Source organism: Choristoneura fumiferana, chromosome 18 (genome assembly GCF_025370935.1).
Source record: "Choristoneura fumiferana chromosome 18, NRCan_CFum_1, whole genome shotgun sequence".
NCBI classification, from domain to species: Eukaryota; Metazoa; Arthropoda; class Insecta; order Lepidoptera; family Tortricidae; genus Choristoneura; species Choristoneura fumiferana.
Window position 1 is genome coordinate 12,356,695 of NC_133489.1, and position 16,084 is coordinate 12,372,778.

At 41.6% G+C, this 16,084-nt stretch overlaps 1 protein-coding gene across 1 annotated transcript in view; it reads right to left on the bottom strand.

The window, feature by feature from the left end:
* LOC141438144 (aryl hydrocarbon receptor nuclear translocator homolog) overlaps positions 1–16,084 on the bottom strand; it is a 31,263-nt gene that overhangs the window by 14,563 nt on the left and 616 nt on the right. Inside the window, 8 exon segments of the mRNA XM_074101864.1 lie at positions 2,816–2,966; positions 3,415–3,625; positions 4,289–4,377; positions 4,502–4,684; positions 4,764–4,911; positions 4,990–5,162; positions 5,836–5,996; positions 13,189–13,269. Of these exon segments, the coding sequence (XP_073957965.1) occupies positions 2,816–2,966; positions 3,415–3,625; positions 4,289–4,377; positions 4,502–4,684; positions 4,764–4,911; positions 4,990–5,162; positions 5,836–5,996; positions 13,189–13,269 (1,197 nt within the window).

Here is a 16,084-nt window from a genome sequence, read left to right on the forward strand (position 1 = left end):
GAAAAATTCTCGAAGTGGACGCGCCTGCTACGAGCTACGGCACGCTCGCTACAGTTCATCGCCCTCTGTCGCCGCAAGAACAACGACCCCGCGCCGGCCGGCCCAGAGACAATCGCGGCAGCGCGTAGAAAGAGGACGCGCGCCAACTACGAAAAAGACGGGGCATGGAATGAACGCGACGCCCGCGCCCGCCAGTCCGTCAAGCCAGCCGCTGCCCCTAAACAGCAAAGAAAATTCGTCGTATTAGACGCGCACTATCTCGCCGCGGCCGAGTCGCTATGGGTGCGCGCGTCGCAGTCAGATAGTTACGCGCGAGAACGAGAGCGCGTGCTGGGCGACCGCGCGCCAGACAGAGACGACCGACTCGCCCGGCTGAGCATATATATGGACGAGTGCGGTACAATGCGATTGAAAAGTCGCATAACAGAGGCGAACGACGTGTCACAAGAAACAATACGTCCGGCAATACTAGATGGGAAACATCCGTATACAAAACTATATATTTCCCACGTGCACGAAAAACTGCATCACGGCGGCACCGAAATCGTCGTCAACGAGTTACGACAGCGAGTTCACATCATGAAGATACGACCGGCGGTGAAGGAGGCGATCGCCCGCTGCGCTATATGCCGAATAAAAAAGGCAAAACCCGCGGCCCCAGCAACCGGCGACTTACCTGCGGCGCGCCTTGCCCACCACGCGAGGCCCTTCACCTACACGGGCCTAGATTATTTCGGGCCCCTGGAAGTCACCGTAGGCCGCCACCGAGAAAAAAGACACGTCGCACTCTTCACCTGCATGACGTCGAGGGCCGTACACCTGGAGGTAGCGGTCTCACTCAGTACCGACTCCGCGATCAACGCCCTCCGCCGCTTCATCGCTCGGCGCGGGTGCCCGACCGAATTGTGGAGTGACAACGCCACTGCCTTCAAAGGCGCCGACCGCGAGTTGACCGAAGCGCTACAAGAAGCTGCCGCCGCACGCCGCATTACCGAGGCGTTACAAGAGGCGGCCGCCGCGCGCCGCATCAGCTGGCGCTTCCTCCCCCCCACCGCATGTTTCATGGCGGGGGCCTGGGAACGTATGGTGCGCACCGTGAAGACAGCACTGAAGACGACGCTGCACGAGAAGTACCCGAGCGACGAAACACTGCTCACGCTACTAGCTGAGGTCGAGGCGACAGTAAATTCCCGGCCCCTCACCCACGTGGCAGTGGAACCCGATGACCCACCTGCACTGACTCCCAACCACATACTGCTGGGACCAGACTGCCACTCAGCCGCTCCCGGCACCTTCAGCGAGCACGACAGCAGCGCGCGCCAACACTGGCGGCGCGCTCAGCTGCTCGCCGACGCATTCTGGCGGCGCTGGGTGCGCGAGTACCTACCCTTACTCCAGCACCGGCGGGAGCCCTTCAGCAGCGGAGTCAGCCCAACCATCGGAGACGTCGTGGTCATCTGTGACTCGAACCTCCCTCGCAACACATGGCCGCGAGGGCGAGTGACGAGAACCTTCCCTGGAAAGGATGGAGTAGTGCGCGTCGTGGACGTCACCACCAGCCGCGGTCACGTGCTCCGGCGACCGACCAAGAAGATCGTCGTGTTGCCAACCAAGGGATCGCAAGACGACGGCGGGAGAATGTTCACGACGGAAAGCGCCTAGGAATAAATATATAAAAATTAATACATAAATGTATAAGTAGATATAAGTTTTGCAAATAAATATTACGCACGATGGCCTAGTCATTTTAGTTAAGTAAAAGGCCGTAGGATATTGGTCGCGATGCTAGCCCATAAAAGCGGCTCAGACATCGCGACAGGCCGATCTAATTAAAATAATTATAAATAAGAATCCAATTAGAATTTGTATTACGTAAGAAAAATGTAAACAAATAAACCGCGCATGCGCGAGCGCGAGGTAAGGCTCGGAGAGGTGGGGATAGCGCGCAGTATATTAGCGTGGCCGACCGGCTACGCGGCCTGTTCGACTCGAGCGCCCATCGAATGCACACAACTCTCAGAGCCTTCCCGCGCCCCGCCGCTACTTACGAAAACAGTTGTTTTTATTATCATCCGTCGTATTTCACCTATCATCAAAGTTCATACAGTCCACTCTCCAGTCAACACACATTGGCGTCCTACCGTCAACAATACCTTTAACCAATATGAAGTCAAAAATAAAGTTAAAAGTTGGTTGCTAAAATTGACGTATAGAGATACTGAGAATCTTCTTGTATCTGTAATATAGGTCAATCCTGATTGTTTACCTTTTTATAGAGCATATTCCATTTGGTGTATGTCTAATCTAGTTTTTTCTTTTCTGATAATCCCTGAGTGTTCATCGTTTTGCTATTGAATAAACCAATTATTACCTTGTTACTATTTAATTGCTTTTCATTGTACTAAAGAAAGTTATTGTACTGCCATTTTGTCCTAACATTGAATTTAAGATGTTCGAAATTGGAGAAATCATTTGCCCCTAAGATACACAAATAAATAAATTTTTATTATTATTATTTAGTTAAATACCTACCTATCCAAACCAAGTATAACCCACTGCATTCCAAAAGATTCATACTTTTTTATGGCAAACCGTATGGAAAAAGTATAGGTAACAAATGGATATGCTACGCTTTATTATTAAGACTGCAAGGAGAATGAGGATGGAAGATCCACACTTATAAAACTTTTTGCCGCTATTGGTACTGAGTAAATACTGTCAAATAATGTTAAGGTTAGGGATATCGCGGTTAAGCTTCAATACAATAACATTCAAATCTTTCTAGATAAGAAGCAAAAACGATCAGAGCACTTACTTCGCTAGCGTATTTGTGCAGACGATATATTCTACGTCATCGTTGTATGGGTTCAGGAAGGCAAATGCGGAAGTTCTTAGCCAAATCCACTCCCTGCTTTTTGTACGAAACCGGTACATCAAGGATATGATCTGGCCTTTCAATTTTAACACTGAAACAAGAAAAAAATTATCACCAATCGTTTTGTAGCAGTGATGTCGAACCAGTGCCAAATAAATCATGTCAGTTTTTGCTTATTTCAGCAGACGATTGAATACGATTGCAAAAAATTAGCAAGCGGGAGCTTTCGTGGAAGTTTTTTACTACTATCCGTCCAGAGACATGCAAAGGTGTAGACTAGACTGTAGATGTCGTCATTACGAGGGCCACTTCGCTGTATTCTTCCTTGTTATAATTTTTTCGTCTTTCGACTCGAGCAAAGGAACTGGTCCATGCATACATAGTGTAACATTTGGGCTCCACAGAAAACCAGTGTTTTTTTTCCGTAGTACCTTTTTGGTGTCCTGTCCCACCACGTAACTTGGTTTTTATTGTCTTATTATTGTAAGGTGGTACTGATGGAACCGAAACAAATCTCTCTTTCCAGTGGTAATAAGTACCTTGGTCAAAGTTATCCCTCATATGCTGCTGGTCTTCAGGATGGTAGAACTCGTAGCAGAGCTTGCCGAGCAGGTCTGCGGGCGCGTAACCGAGCACCTGTGCAGCGCGCTGATCTGCGAACGTGAACCGGCCGTCCACCGCGTGCCGCGACACGAACTCCACGCCGCCGCTGCACAGGCTGCCCTCTGCCGCGTTTGGGGTCGACGTCACCTGATAATAACAACTCTTTATTGTTACGAAATTGTTGAATATACCGTATGGTGGTGGGACATCAATTCAGGCGATGTACAAATTGTACAACCCTAGCGCAGGGGTGACAGTTTAGAGTCGGCGCGAAAAGCTACCGTTAGGTAAGTACAAATATTTATGAAAACAAAGTTTCGGGGGCTGTTTCACCACCCATTGATTAATTTGATTTGAACAAAACAAACAGAGACAGCATCACATTCATCCGTCAGATAAATTTAATCAATGGTACCAAAGATAAAAGTTACATTTACCCCCTGTTTCTGATGAAGCAGGGGGTAAATGTAACTTTTATCTTTAATATAACATAGGTACAGTCACCTGCATTAAAATCTGCCCTACAAATAGTCTTATCAGATATTTATACACACACGCTTTGTTGTGTCAGATATTGGTGCTGGTGACTTATAGATAGTTATGTGTGCAGAACTATCTCTCACAGACTGTATTGATGGGTAAGTACATATAGCAGTAAATCAACAATAGATGAATTTTGTCTTGAGCATTCTTGTTTTGCCTATTCAAAAACTACGCCTAGGCGCTATGCAGGATATTATTATCTGTCTCGCTAGGCAACAGTCTAACAATCTAGAGCATGAGATACAGAAAGGATAGTATGGACTGTACCTGTAATCTTCCAATAGCGACGAGGCAACAATGGGACGCGTGCAGTTCGTCTTCTACCGGCCGATCCATCTGCATGCCTGGAAACAAGTCTAATGTCCCATAGCAAATAATATTATGTTCTTTAAATTTTAAACAACATAATTTAATGGTTATCACATTACATAAATTACATTGCAAGAATAAAATTGTGACTGCCGATAATTCATACTCTACCTGTTGGTGGCCAGTTCTTAATGTATCCAGTACAGTGCACGACGGCGTAGTTGTGTCCGTCGTGGGAGGGGCCGAGCGAGTTGCGCGCGCGCAAGCGCCCGAGGTGCGCGCCCTCCGCCGAGCCGCCCACGCGCATGCGGCAGATGAACCCGCGCCGCGAACCCATCACCTGACGCATCGACGCTGCAAACAACGTGCTAACGTTAACAGCTACCTCAAAAGCAAGAGAAAACAAAGTAATCTAAAATTATGATCGGCTTACATTGGTGGCCTTCTTTTTTCACCGTGCCAGTTTTCAGATCCAGAATGCGGCCAGTATTTTGTGGCTCCTGAGTACTTAATTGCTCTCGAACCTTCTCGACGTCATCCGGATGAACTTGGTCGTAAAGACATGAGGAATACCATTCTCCCTACAATAAAACAAAAAAAATGTAATTTACATTTAAAATTAGCATTGCATAAATAACTTCCAAGTTATGTAAACGTACCTGAGAATAGTTTAGAACGGGAGCTATACTATCGCTAACGTAAATGACGCGACCAGTATCGCAGCTTACAACAAAAAGAAAACCATCTGCTGCTTCAAGGATTAAATGCTTCAATTCTTGGTCAGTCAAAAAAGACGGTTTGTATGTGCCATCTGTGGAAGTATTGCCTGTACCTAAAAACAATAAAAGCATAAGTTTATTTTCTCAAAAATGGTATGAATGCCATTACGTCATCAAAAACGGCGTAGAAAGTAACGCATCCTGGAGACTAGCTGCTAGTGTCCAGGAAGTAAGTATGAAATTTATTGGACAGTAACAGGTTCCTTTAAAAATTTGAAACCCGTCATAAACAGCGCGCGGGCCGAGCAGCAGTGTTTTTGAAATGGGTCCAATGTCACCATTATCATCATCATCATCATCGCCATCATCATCGTTATCATCACTACCAACCATCACAATCACCATCAACGACCATCATCATCATCACCATTACTAACAATCATCATCATCATCACTATTATCATTATCATCATCATCCTCACCATCATCATCATCAGATCACAATCACCGTCATTTCATTATCACCATCATCATAATTTTTGAGAAAAGCTTTATACAAGCTTCGACCAGTAATCGCCATTCTGGACGAGTATAAGTTTAATGGCCGAACCGCTAGGTGATTGTGATCTGATGATGATAATGATTGTTTGTTAGTGATGGTGATGATCGCTGGTAATAATGATTTTGATGATTACTGGTCTTACTTAGTGGTCTCTGCAGTAATGTACTATTAACTACCCGATTTTGGATCTCACATAATAATTTAGAAAGAAAAGCCAGATTTACCTCTCAAAGCTTTCATATGAGCTACCGCCATACGCAGTATGGTGAGCTTGTCGGGTTTGCGAGCTAGCGCGGAGCATGTTGGGACCATGTCCGACAGCTCTGTTATGTACGCTGTCATCTTGTTTCTGCGGCGTCGTTCAATTTCACAGTGGTTCTCTCGGCTATAGTGGAAAAAAAGACGAATTAGCAAGATAAATTAAATGTAACAAATGAAAATTACTTTTACTTCTTTTCTTGCATATCTGCCACAGCGGAGCGTGCAAAAATATCTGACACGTCATAACAACTCTAGAAATGGTCAAACTATTGAATTTGCAAAATCAACAGTATTTTTAGGAATAACGCTCGAGTCGGGACCTCACGTCACAGCAATCGCGGGAAGATTGAACTCTGCTGCTTTTGTAGTTTGGAAAATACGGCAGCTAACCCATGTGGCGACGGCACGGTTGGTGTATTTGGCTTACTTAATAAGCATTATTTCGTACGGCCTTATTTTATGGTGCAGACATTGAGTCAATTTTTATCTTACAAAATAGAGCAATTAGAGCAATTTATAATTTGAAGACGCGTGAATCTTTAAGATCTTTTTTTAAGGAAACAGGTATCCTAACCCTACCGTCGCTTTATGTTTTTGAAATAAGGGCCAATCAACTTTTTTACCGACACTAATCCGTCCGTGACATTTTTCAAACAATTGCAAATTTTTGTAAGTAAACATGTTTTTTCTGTAATTTAATAGATGGTGTACATTAATACATGCCATCCTACGCAAGTTCAACCTATTAAACCGTGAAATATCTTGTTGGAAGTACGATTTTTTGGTAACGCCAGAGACAATTTTGGTAACGTAGGAGACGCCCAAAGTGTCGGTAAAATAGTTGATTGGCCCATAATCATGTATATTAGGAAGAACATATGTCATCTTCCCACTAACGTCGATAAGACAAAGGCTACTAGAAACACAGGGAAGCTTAAAGTTCCATCTTACAGACTGGCTAAAACCAAAAAGTCGTTTCTGGGAAATTGCATACGTTTTTATAATAAAATTCCAAAAAAGATTACAAACGAAACGGATACAAAATTCAGATCTATTGTCAAGAAGACATTAATATCAAAGGCGTATTATAAATTTAATGATGTGGTAGATTTTTTTTGACATTCATAAGTGCCTAAATTGAATAAAAATATTTTTTTGACTTTAACTTTGAACTAAGATCGAATCAGATATTTATGCACGCTTTGTTGTGTCAGATCAGATATTGGTGCTGGTGTATCCAAGAATCACTGTATCCAACTAAGCCGCGGACGGACGGACAGACAGAAATACATGGCGAAACTGTAAGGCTTTCTTTTTTGCCATGTTGGCAACAGAACCCTAAAAGTTTTTGATTGCTCTTCTCTACCACTCAAAGGTTGACTGGCAGAGATCCCTTCAGGGATAATTCCGCCTTTGTACTTAACACTTTATTTTTTCTGTAACCTTTTTGTACAATAAAGAGTACACAAACAAACAAAAGTCCTGAACTGTCTGAACCGCTAAAAAATAACTTTGTTTTTGGCTGGCTTTTAAATTTATACGGTACCTTCTCTTGGCCGGTTTTTATTCATTCCATTTCTAAATTGTTAATTACCTATTCTTCCGCTTAAAAAACAATCAAACGAAAGGACTAGTGGCATTTAAAACAGCCACGTACCTATTTAAATATGTTTTACAAATGTTTATTTATGTAGGTGAGTTACTTGCAGAATCAGCGTTTTTGCAAGTATTTAAAAGATTTTTTTTTCTGTGTCGCCTGGCTAATGTGAAGTCGCATCGTATCCAGATATCTAAATTGCTACTATTACTTGTAGTCTTCAGCACAGGTTAATAAATACTTATACATCATTATTGGTGTTTAAGGCAAAGGAAAGGTACGCTTGTCGCGTGATAAGACACGTTTTCAATCACACGACCACTTAACAATGGCAGGATTGTGGGAAAAATGTGAAACGCCAAGGTCTATGCTTATTAACTCTTCATTTACGATATCTACAAACAAAAAATATTTGATATTAATATCATAGGTATGCTCACGAACATAGATATGATGTGTATGCACTTTTAGAGTTTTTCTAGCCAACTATACAAAAATTAAGAGTTAAAAATATGTACATAATTGCATACTAATAAGCGTGATAGTCGCCAACACTGTATTTCGTGGACCTGTAGGCGTGTTGATAAGATTCACTGTTCATGGACTAGACCTAATTTTGTAAGGCAACTGGTGAACCTAGATAGGTACTTCAACGTAACGTTGCCTTTAATGGCTTTAATCTTACGCTTAGTTTACCTACATTCCATTAGAGTTGTCGTGTCGTGTGTAATGAAGTTATCGATTTAAAACTGTCAATGAGTTATACCTATTTTTTAACCCCCGACGCAAAAAGAGGGCTGTTATAAGTTTGACCGCTATGTGTGTCTGTCTGTCTGTCTGTGGCACCGTAGCTCTTAAACGAGTGGACCGATATGAATGCGGTTTTTTTATTATTTGAAAGCAAGTTTTCTAGCGATGGTTCTTAGTTATAAATAAATATCATGGGACAATTCACACCAATTGACCTAGTCCCAAAGTAAGCTTAGCAAAGCTTGTGTTATGGGTACTAAGCAACGGATAAATATAATTAATTAGTTATGTGTTATCAAAATCGGTTCAGCCGTTTCAAGATCATCAGCTCTTTTGTTCGCTGCGGTATGAATCTTAGAGTAGGGGGGTGGGGGGTTGGAGTTTAGAAAATCTATATAAATAAAAATGAATCGTAAAATGTGTTGCTAAGCGCAAAACTCGAGAACGGCTGGACCAATTCAGCTATTTTTTTTTTCATATCATCGTTAAAGTCTAGGGAAGGTTTTTATGAAGAGAAAAACTGGAAAAATTGCTGGGAAAAAGAAAATGCGAGTATGGAAGTGCGGTAATTAATGCATCACCTGTGGGTTTTAGTAAAATGCGGAGTGATGCGAATGTTTGCTACTCAATTTTATTTAGGCGTTTTGTTTTATTAATCCCCCTTATTTTGCATTTGCATGCTTGCTTGCTTGGCTGGAAGATGTTTGGACCTATAGTGTCTGAAATAGGGACGTTTTCTTCCATTTTTTTCGTACACTACTTTTTTCGTTTAAAGTGGAACGAAGATTGCCGAGTAAATGAGTTTTATGACATGAGTACCTTAATACTACCTACTAAATAATAACAAAAACAAATTTAAATGAACTAAAATAATTTACTTGCTCACCCGCGACCTTACGAGTGTAGTGTGGTGGTGGTGATGGATGGGTTTGTGTGATTTGTGTGTGTTCTTACAGTGTGGAGGTGGATGAACTGCATGAACACGCATATTTTGCATAAGCTTAGCTATCGTAAGGTCGCGGGTGAGCAAGGAAATTATTTTAGTTCATTGATATGGACCTCCGCAAAGTAACGCCTGATTCAATAAATTATTTAAAAACAAATTTGTTTACGTTCCTCAATTTACATTGACTGGTTGATTTATTTTGTGTTTTGATTTAATCTATTTATACCGAAGCAATTTGGGTCGAAGAACTCGAAATGCTACAAACCAAGCTAATTATCAGAGTAATCGAACAGCCCAGCAACGTCAAGAGCGAAATGAAATTGAAAGGATTCGGATAGCACAAACCAGTGCAGAGCGTAATGAGCTGAATGCAGCTAATAATGTTGTAAGTTTCAATCGAGCTGCTTTCAATTACAATGTTACAATTGACTACAGTGCCTGCCTACCAATGCGTTGCTATTGGATCTATGAACTCAGTTTGCCCATATTGTAAGGCATTGAAGTACAAAAATGAAGCCGCTGGATTGTGTTGCGCAAATGGCAAAGTGAAATTAATACCATTGGTGAATTATATATATTTAAAGTACCCAAAAAAAATCTGTTCTGATATATTAGGTAGTGAAAATTATTAATTAATAATTTCATCATATGCGGCATCATCACCAGAATTTAATTATAACAGATAAGTTTTCTACATCATTATATTTAGATAGCCTAGATTTCTGTAGACTTGCTTGCTTCCATGCTCGCTTGCATGCTTGCTTGCTTGCTTGCATACTCGCTTGCTTGCTTTCTTGCATGCTTGCTTGCATGCCAGCTTGCATGCTTGCTTGCTTGCTTGCATACTCGCTTGCTTGCTTTCTTGCATGCTGGCTTGCATGCTTGCTAGCATGCAAGCTTGGTTACACGCTTCCATGTTCGCTAGCGTGCATGCTTGCTTGCATTCTTGCATGCCTGCTTGCATGCTTGGTTACATGCTTCCATGTTCGCTAGCGTGCATGCTTTCTTGCATGCTTGCTTGCATGCATGCTTGGTAACATGCCTCCATGTTCGCTAGCGTGCATGCTTGCTTGCATGCTTGCTTGCATTCTTGCATGCCTGCTTGCATGATTGGTTACATGCTTCCATGTTCGCTAGCGTGCATGCTTGCTTGCATGCATGCTTGGTTACATGCTTCCATGTTCGCTAGCGTGCATGCTTGCTTGCATGCATGCTTGGTTACATGCTTCCATGTTCGCTAGCGTGCATTCTTTCTTGCATGCTTGCTTGCATGCTTGCATGCCTGCTTCCAAGCTTGCTTGCATGCTTGCTTGCATTCTTGCATGCCTGCTTGCATGCTTGGTTACATGCTTCCATGTTTGCTAGCGTGCATGCTTTCTTGCATGCTTGCTTGCATGCATGCTGGGTAACATGCCTCCATGTTCGCTAGCGTGCATGATTGGTTACATGCTTCCATGTTCGCTAGCGTGCATGCTTGCTTGCATGCTTGCTTGCATGCATGCTTGGTTACATGCTTCCATGTTCGCTAGCGTGCATGCTTGCTTGCATGCATGCTTGGTTACATGCTTCCATGTTCGCTAGCGTGTATGCTTTCTTGCATGCTTGCTTGCATGCTTGCATGCCCGCTTCCAAGCTTGCATGCCTGCTTCCAAGCTTGCTTGCATGCATGCTTGGTAACATGCCTCCATGTTCGCTAGCGCGCATGCTTGCTTGCATGCTTGCATGCTTGGTAACATTCCTCCATGTTCGCTAGCGTGCATGCTTGCTTGCATGCTTGCTTGCATTCTTGCATGCCTGCTTGCATGATTGGTTACATGCTTCCATGTTCGCTAGCGTGCATGCTTGCTTGCATGCTTGCTTGCATGCATGCTTGGTTACATGCTTCCATGTTCGCTAGCGTGCATGCTTTCTTGCATGCTTGCTTGCATGCTTGCATGCCTGCTTCCAAGCTTGCATGCCTGCTTCCAAGCTTGCTTGCATGCATGCTTGGTAACATGCCTCCATGTTCGCTAGCGTGCATGCTTGCTTGCATGCTTGCTTGCATGCTTGCATGCATGCTTGCTTGCATGTTTGCTTGCATGCTTGCTTGCATGCTTGCTTGCATGCTTGCTTGCATGCTTGCATGCATGCTTGCTTGCATGTTTGCTTGCATGCTTGCTTGCATGCTTGCTTGCATGCTTGCTTGCATGCTTGCTTGCATGCTTGCTTGAATACATGCTTCCTTGCGTGCTCGCTTGCATGCATTGTTACTTGCATACATACTTGCTTGCATACTTGGTTGCATGCTTGCTTGCATGCTCGCTTGCGTGCATGGTTACTTGCATACTGGCTTGCATGCATGCTTGCTCCCTCGCTTGCGTGCTCGCATTGATTCCTCACTATAAAAAAAAGTACATGGCTAATAAGGTAACACAATATAAATTGATTTTAAGGCAGAACGAAGTTTGCGGGGCCAGCTAGTATGAAATAAAAACTTAAATTAAAAAAAAACCCGACACAAAAAATCGACTGAAAAAAAAAACGCCGCCCAAAAAGACCAAAAAAAATAATTATACACTACCTAGCTGTTGCCCGCGACTTCATCTGCGATGAATTCGTTTATCCCTATCCCGCGGCCGCGGGGACTATGCTGATTTCCCGCAAAACTAGCCTAAGTTAATTTAGTATAAGTACCTAGTAATATTTTTTTTATCTAAACGTCGTTGGTGTCGGGGGACCACTAAAGTTAATACTTTAAAAAATACAACATAATGTACTTTACTTTCCTGTTAACCTTAGCGGTCCCCCGACACCGACGACGCTTAGATAAAAAAAAATATTACTAGGTACTTATACTAAATTAACTTAGGTTAGTTTTGCGGGAAATCAGCATAGTCCCCGCGGGATAGGGATAAACGAATTCTTCGCAAATGAAGTCGCGGGCAACAGCTAGGTAGTGCATAATTATTTTTTACTTTTTAGTTGTCTTTTTTGACGGCGTTTTTTTGTCGGCGTTTTTTTTTCAGGCTTTTTTTATGGTTGAAAATGATAAAACCGACGATAAAGCGAAATGCAGGATGCAGGTAAAATTGACCCAGACTGGAAGATGTTATCTTATATCACTTAGGTAAGAAATTCGCCGAATCCGTTACGACGAATATTTTATTAAAGGCAAGGGTTTTATTTTATTGTCATAAACGTATATTTTAATAGTAAAAAAATACTTTAAAAACGCAAACAGGCATTTCTTAAAATATTTAGTGGTAATCTCAAAGGCAACAGATGGAGAGAACTCTGTGTGATCACTGATCAATGAATTAATTTTGCATAAACTTAAGGGGGAATTCCTGAATGAGTCTAGTGGAATTTATTTACTTTACTTTTGCTTTATGGTGTGTGCTTCGTATAAACTAGCTACTGTCCGCTTTTTCAAAGAATTCTATAAATAATTGATTAAGACTCTATATCAAATATAAAGAACGTGAAATGAAGTGGGAACACTTTTCAGCACGGCGTGACGTAACGCTGAACTTTAAGCTTAAAACACACAGAGCGATGGCGGGGCGATGCGGCGCGGCGCGGAGGCAGTACCAGTTGTAATATTCGAGCTAAAATGAAAGAGGGCACACAGAATACCGCGCCGCACCACTCCACCTCTGGTGTCAGTGTATTTCTAGCCTAACTGGCTGAACTAGTGAAATGGCTGAAAAAAGGATGACAAAATACGCTACAACGTTTTCTGATAATCAAACTGAAGGAGTATTATAATTAGATTTTTTTAGGAAACTGACTCAAATTAATTAAACATTTGGCACCCACCAATGACCTAATCCTCAAGTAAGTCAACATACCTTGTGTTATGGGTACTAAGCAACAGATATGCATGTAAAATTAAATAGATATTAAACACCCAAACTAGAGAATAGACATTCGTATTTTTCATGCCAACCAACCAACCAGGGATTGAACCCAGGGCCCCCAAAATTTGTAGTCAAATTCTGTAATCACTTGGCCATGTGGCCATCATATATGGAAATTACTTACCTTGCAAACCTCTCCTTGTCTTGAATATTGTCCTCCTCCATCCTTGTGTACTTCCCCCCACTCGCGTCGTCTTCATCGGATCTGTGAATAAGTAAATATGTATAACAAATTAGCATACATTAAGGAATTTCAAGGCAAGTTTTAGTTTATAGTAAGCAAGTATTACATAAATCAGTTATCAACTTAGCATAGCAAATGCAAAATGTCTAATTTGAAATACCCAATAAGACTTTGTGCCTAACATTTTATTATTATTATATTATATGCCCTATGAAGTGACATGATGATGAAGACGGACCAGTATTTAAGTGGATGATGCTAGTTGTCCTATTTTCGCCATTTGTATTTGTTAGAAAGGGACAAAGCATTTGTTAGTTAACATAGGCTTGTTAAGTTTTACGAATAAGGGGGTAAGACATTAAGTATAGAAATATCACGATAACATTTTTATTACTCTTATTATTGTTCTGTATCTTTGTATCACGGTTTCAAGACAGAACGCATGTTTGATTAATTTTCGGCAGGACTAACCTTGGATCGCATAGTATTATTAGTACAATATGTAGCGAGCATAACAAACTGTACAAGGCAACTGGGGTGGATCTGTTATCTATCTCCCAGAACAGATTTAAAAAATGCACTTTACAGATACAAAACTAAAGTCGCCATGTATAGGTTAGACATAGCTACGCTCTATTTTTGTGCGGTGTTGGGTTTTATTGAGGGGTTGTCTTCCACTTTCGTAGTTACTCTCTTAGTTTTAAGCTTTAGCTTAGATATTTAGTTTTTTTGTCTTGTTGAAAGCTGACCTGTTATTGTCACTATTTGTACTCTATTTGCTTATAGTAATTGGCTTTAGGCGACTAATGTCTATATTGAAAAATGACGAGGTATAAAAATGACGACATCTTATATAATGTTGAAAAATAACAAAGCCTAGAATTATTTTGGTCGATATATAAAAATGTCGACATATAACAATGACCATCGGATTTTTGTCGATGTATATAGATAGATCAGTTCCTTAATTCGATGCTTCTACCTATTCTACTAAGGCATGTCAGGTTAGGTACGACGACGAGCGAAGCGAGGAGTGTTAGGTAAAACTGCGATCCTCAGTGCGCGAGCCGAGCGAGCGAAGCGAGAAGGCGAAGTGCCAGAACCGAATTTTTTTTGCTAATACTTGTATGATGATGACGAGTACAAATTTTTGTAGTAGGTACTTGAGTCTTGGATGTTTGTATGTATTTAAGTATATATGTATGTATGCATTATTATATTTTGACTTCCTTATTATTTTATTATAATGAAAATCGGCATTATTATGCCTCCTCGTCTTAATTCCTTTTCGACATTATTTTTTATGTCGTCGTTATTATTACTCGACATTTTTATGTAGGAAAATCGTCATTATTATACCTCGTAATTTTTTCATCATCATCATCATCATCCCAGCCTATATACGTTCCACTGCAGGGCAGAGGCCTCCTCTCAGAACAAGAGGGCTTGGGCCATAGTTCCCACGCGGGCCCAGTGCGGATTAGGAACTTCACACGCACCATTGAATTGCTTCGCAGGTTTGTGCAGGTTTCCTCACGATGTTTTCCTTCACCGCAAAGCTCATTCATTCATTCATTCATTTTTTAACCGACTTCAAAAAAAGGAGGAGGTACTATGTTCCATTTTTTGTTATTTTTTTATTTTTTTTGGAGTCGGTTTTACTTTTTTGTTAAACAAATTCTTTTTCAATATAGATATTAGTCGCCAACTCAATTGAATTTGAATACTACCCAAATTAATTATATAGTTATGTACTAGGCTTAACCCGCGGCTTCGCCCGCATTAGAATTAGCTTAATGCCGTCTTAACTGAACTGTTGTATACCATACCTATATTACCTATGCCCGTGCAAATTTGAAATATACAACGACAACAGATTACTTACACGATTCTTGTTACCATGGCAACGAAATAAAAAAACGTTTAGAGTTTGGCCCGAAAAGGTTACGGTAACAATTTGAAAGGACAACATTCGCTTGCACAACGTCTTCTATTTATTGGAAACAAAGTTAACACGTCATCTTGAGAGCCGAGGTACGTACGGTACGTCACCGTTCTTGGACAGCGCCCTATGTTCTTGTTTAAACTTAAAATATTATCCTACGGGAACGCATTACGGGGATATCAAGGATCCCATGTCTCAATTCAGATCTTTGTTTATCTGTACGCCAAGTTTCATGTAAATCGGTTCGGCCGTTATTGCGTGATTCAGGAACAAACATCTATACCTCCAAACATCTTCACAAACTTTCACATTTATAATATTACTAGGATAAGATTAGTTATGCAGGTTGTTTGCCTGTTATTGAATTAACACTGTGTTTATGTTACTAACATATCGACTTTCTGTTATATATGTTATAATTGACGCTCATCAGGCCCAGTAGTACCTAATTTAGGGCTGTGTCAGCAGTGCCCATACACAGGGCTCAGAAATGACCCGACTGGTCAAGAGATCAAGTTTTCCCATTTTTTATAACACACATACACATACATTACATACACACACACACATACACATACATACACACACACACATTGTGTCTTAAGGGCGGTAAATAAGGAATTACGAACGAGAGTCTATTAGAAGCCCGAAGTCGATGTTCGTAATTCTAGTACCGCCCGTGCGATATATTACAATTTTTTTCATCACATTTGCGAGTAAAATTGTATATTTGTAAAAGAAAAACTAATATTTTTTCAAAAATTTCCGTTACCGCTGATTGCGCTTTTGGCAGCGCCAGCTCCCCGCCGCCCTCTCCTCCGCAGCATGTGCATGGCGTGCGTGTGCAGCGCGCGCACGGAGCAGCAGCGCGCCATGCAGTAACAAACTCAT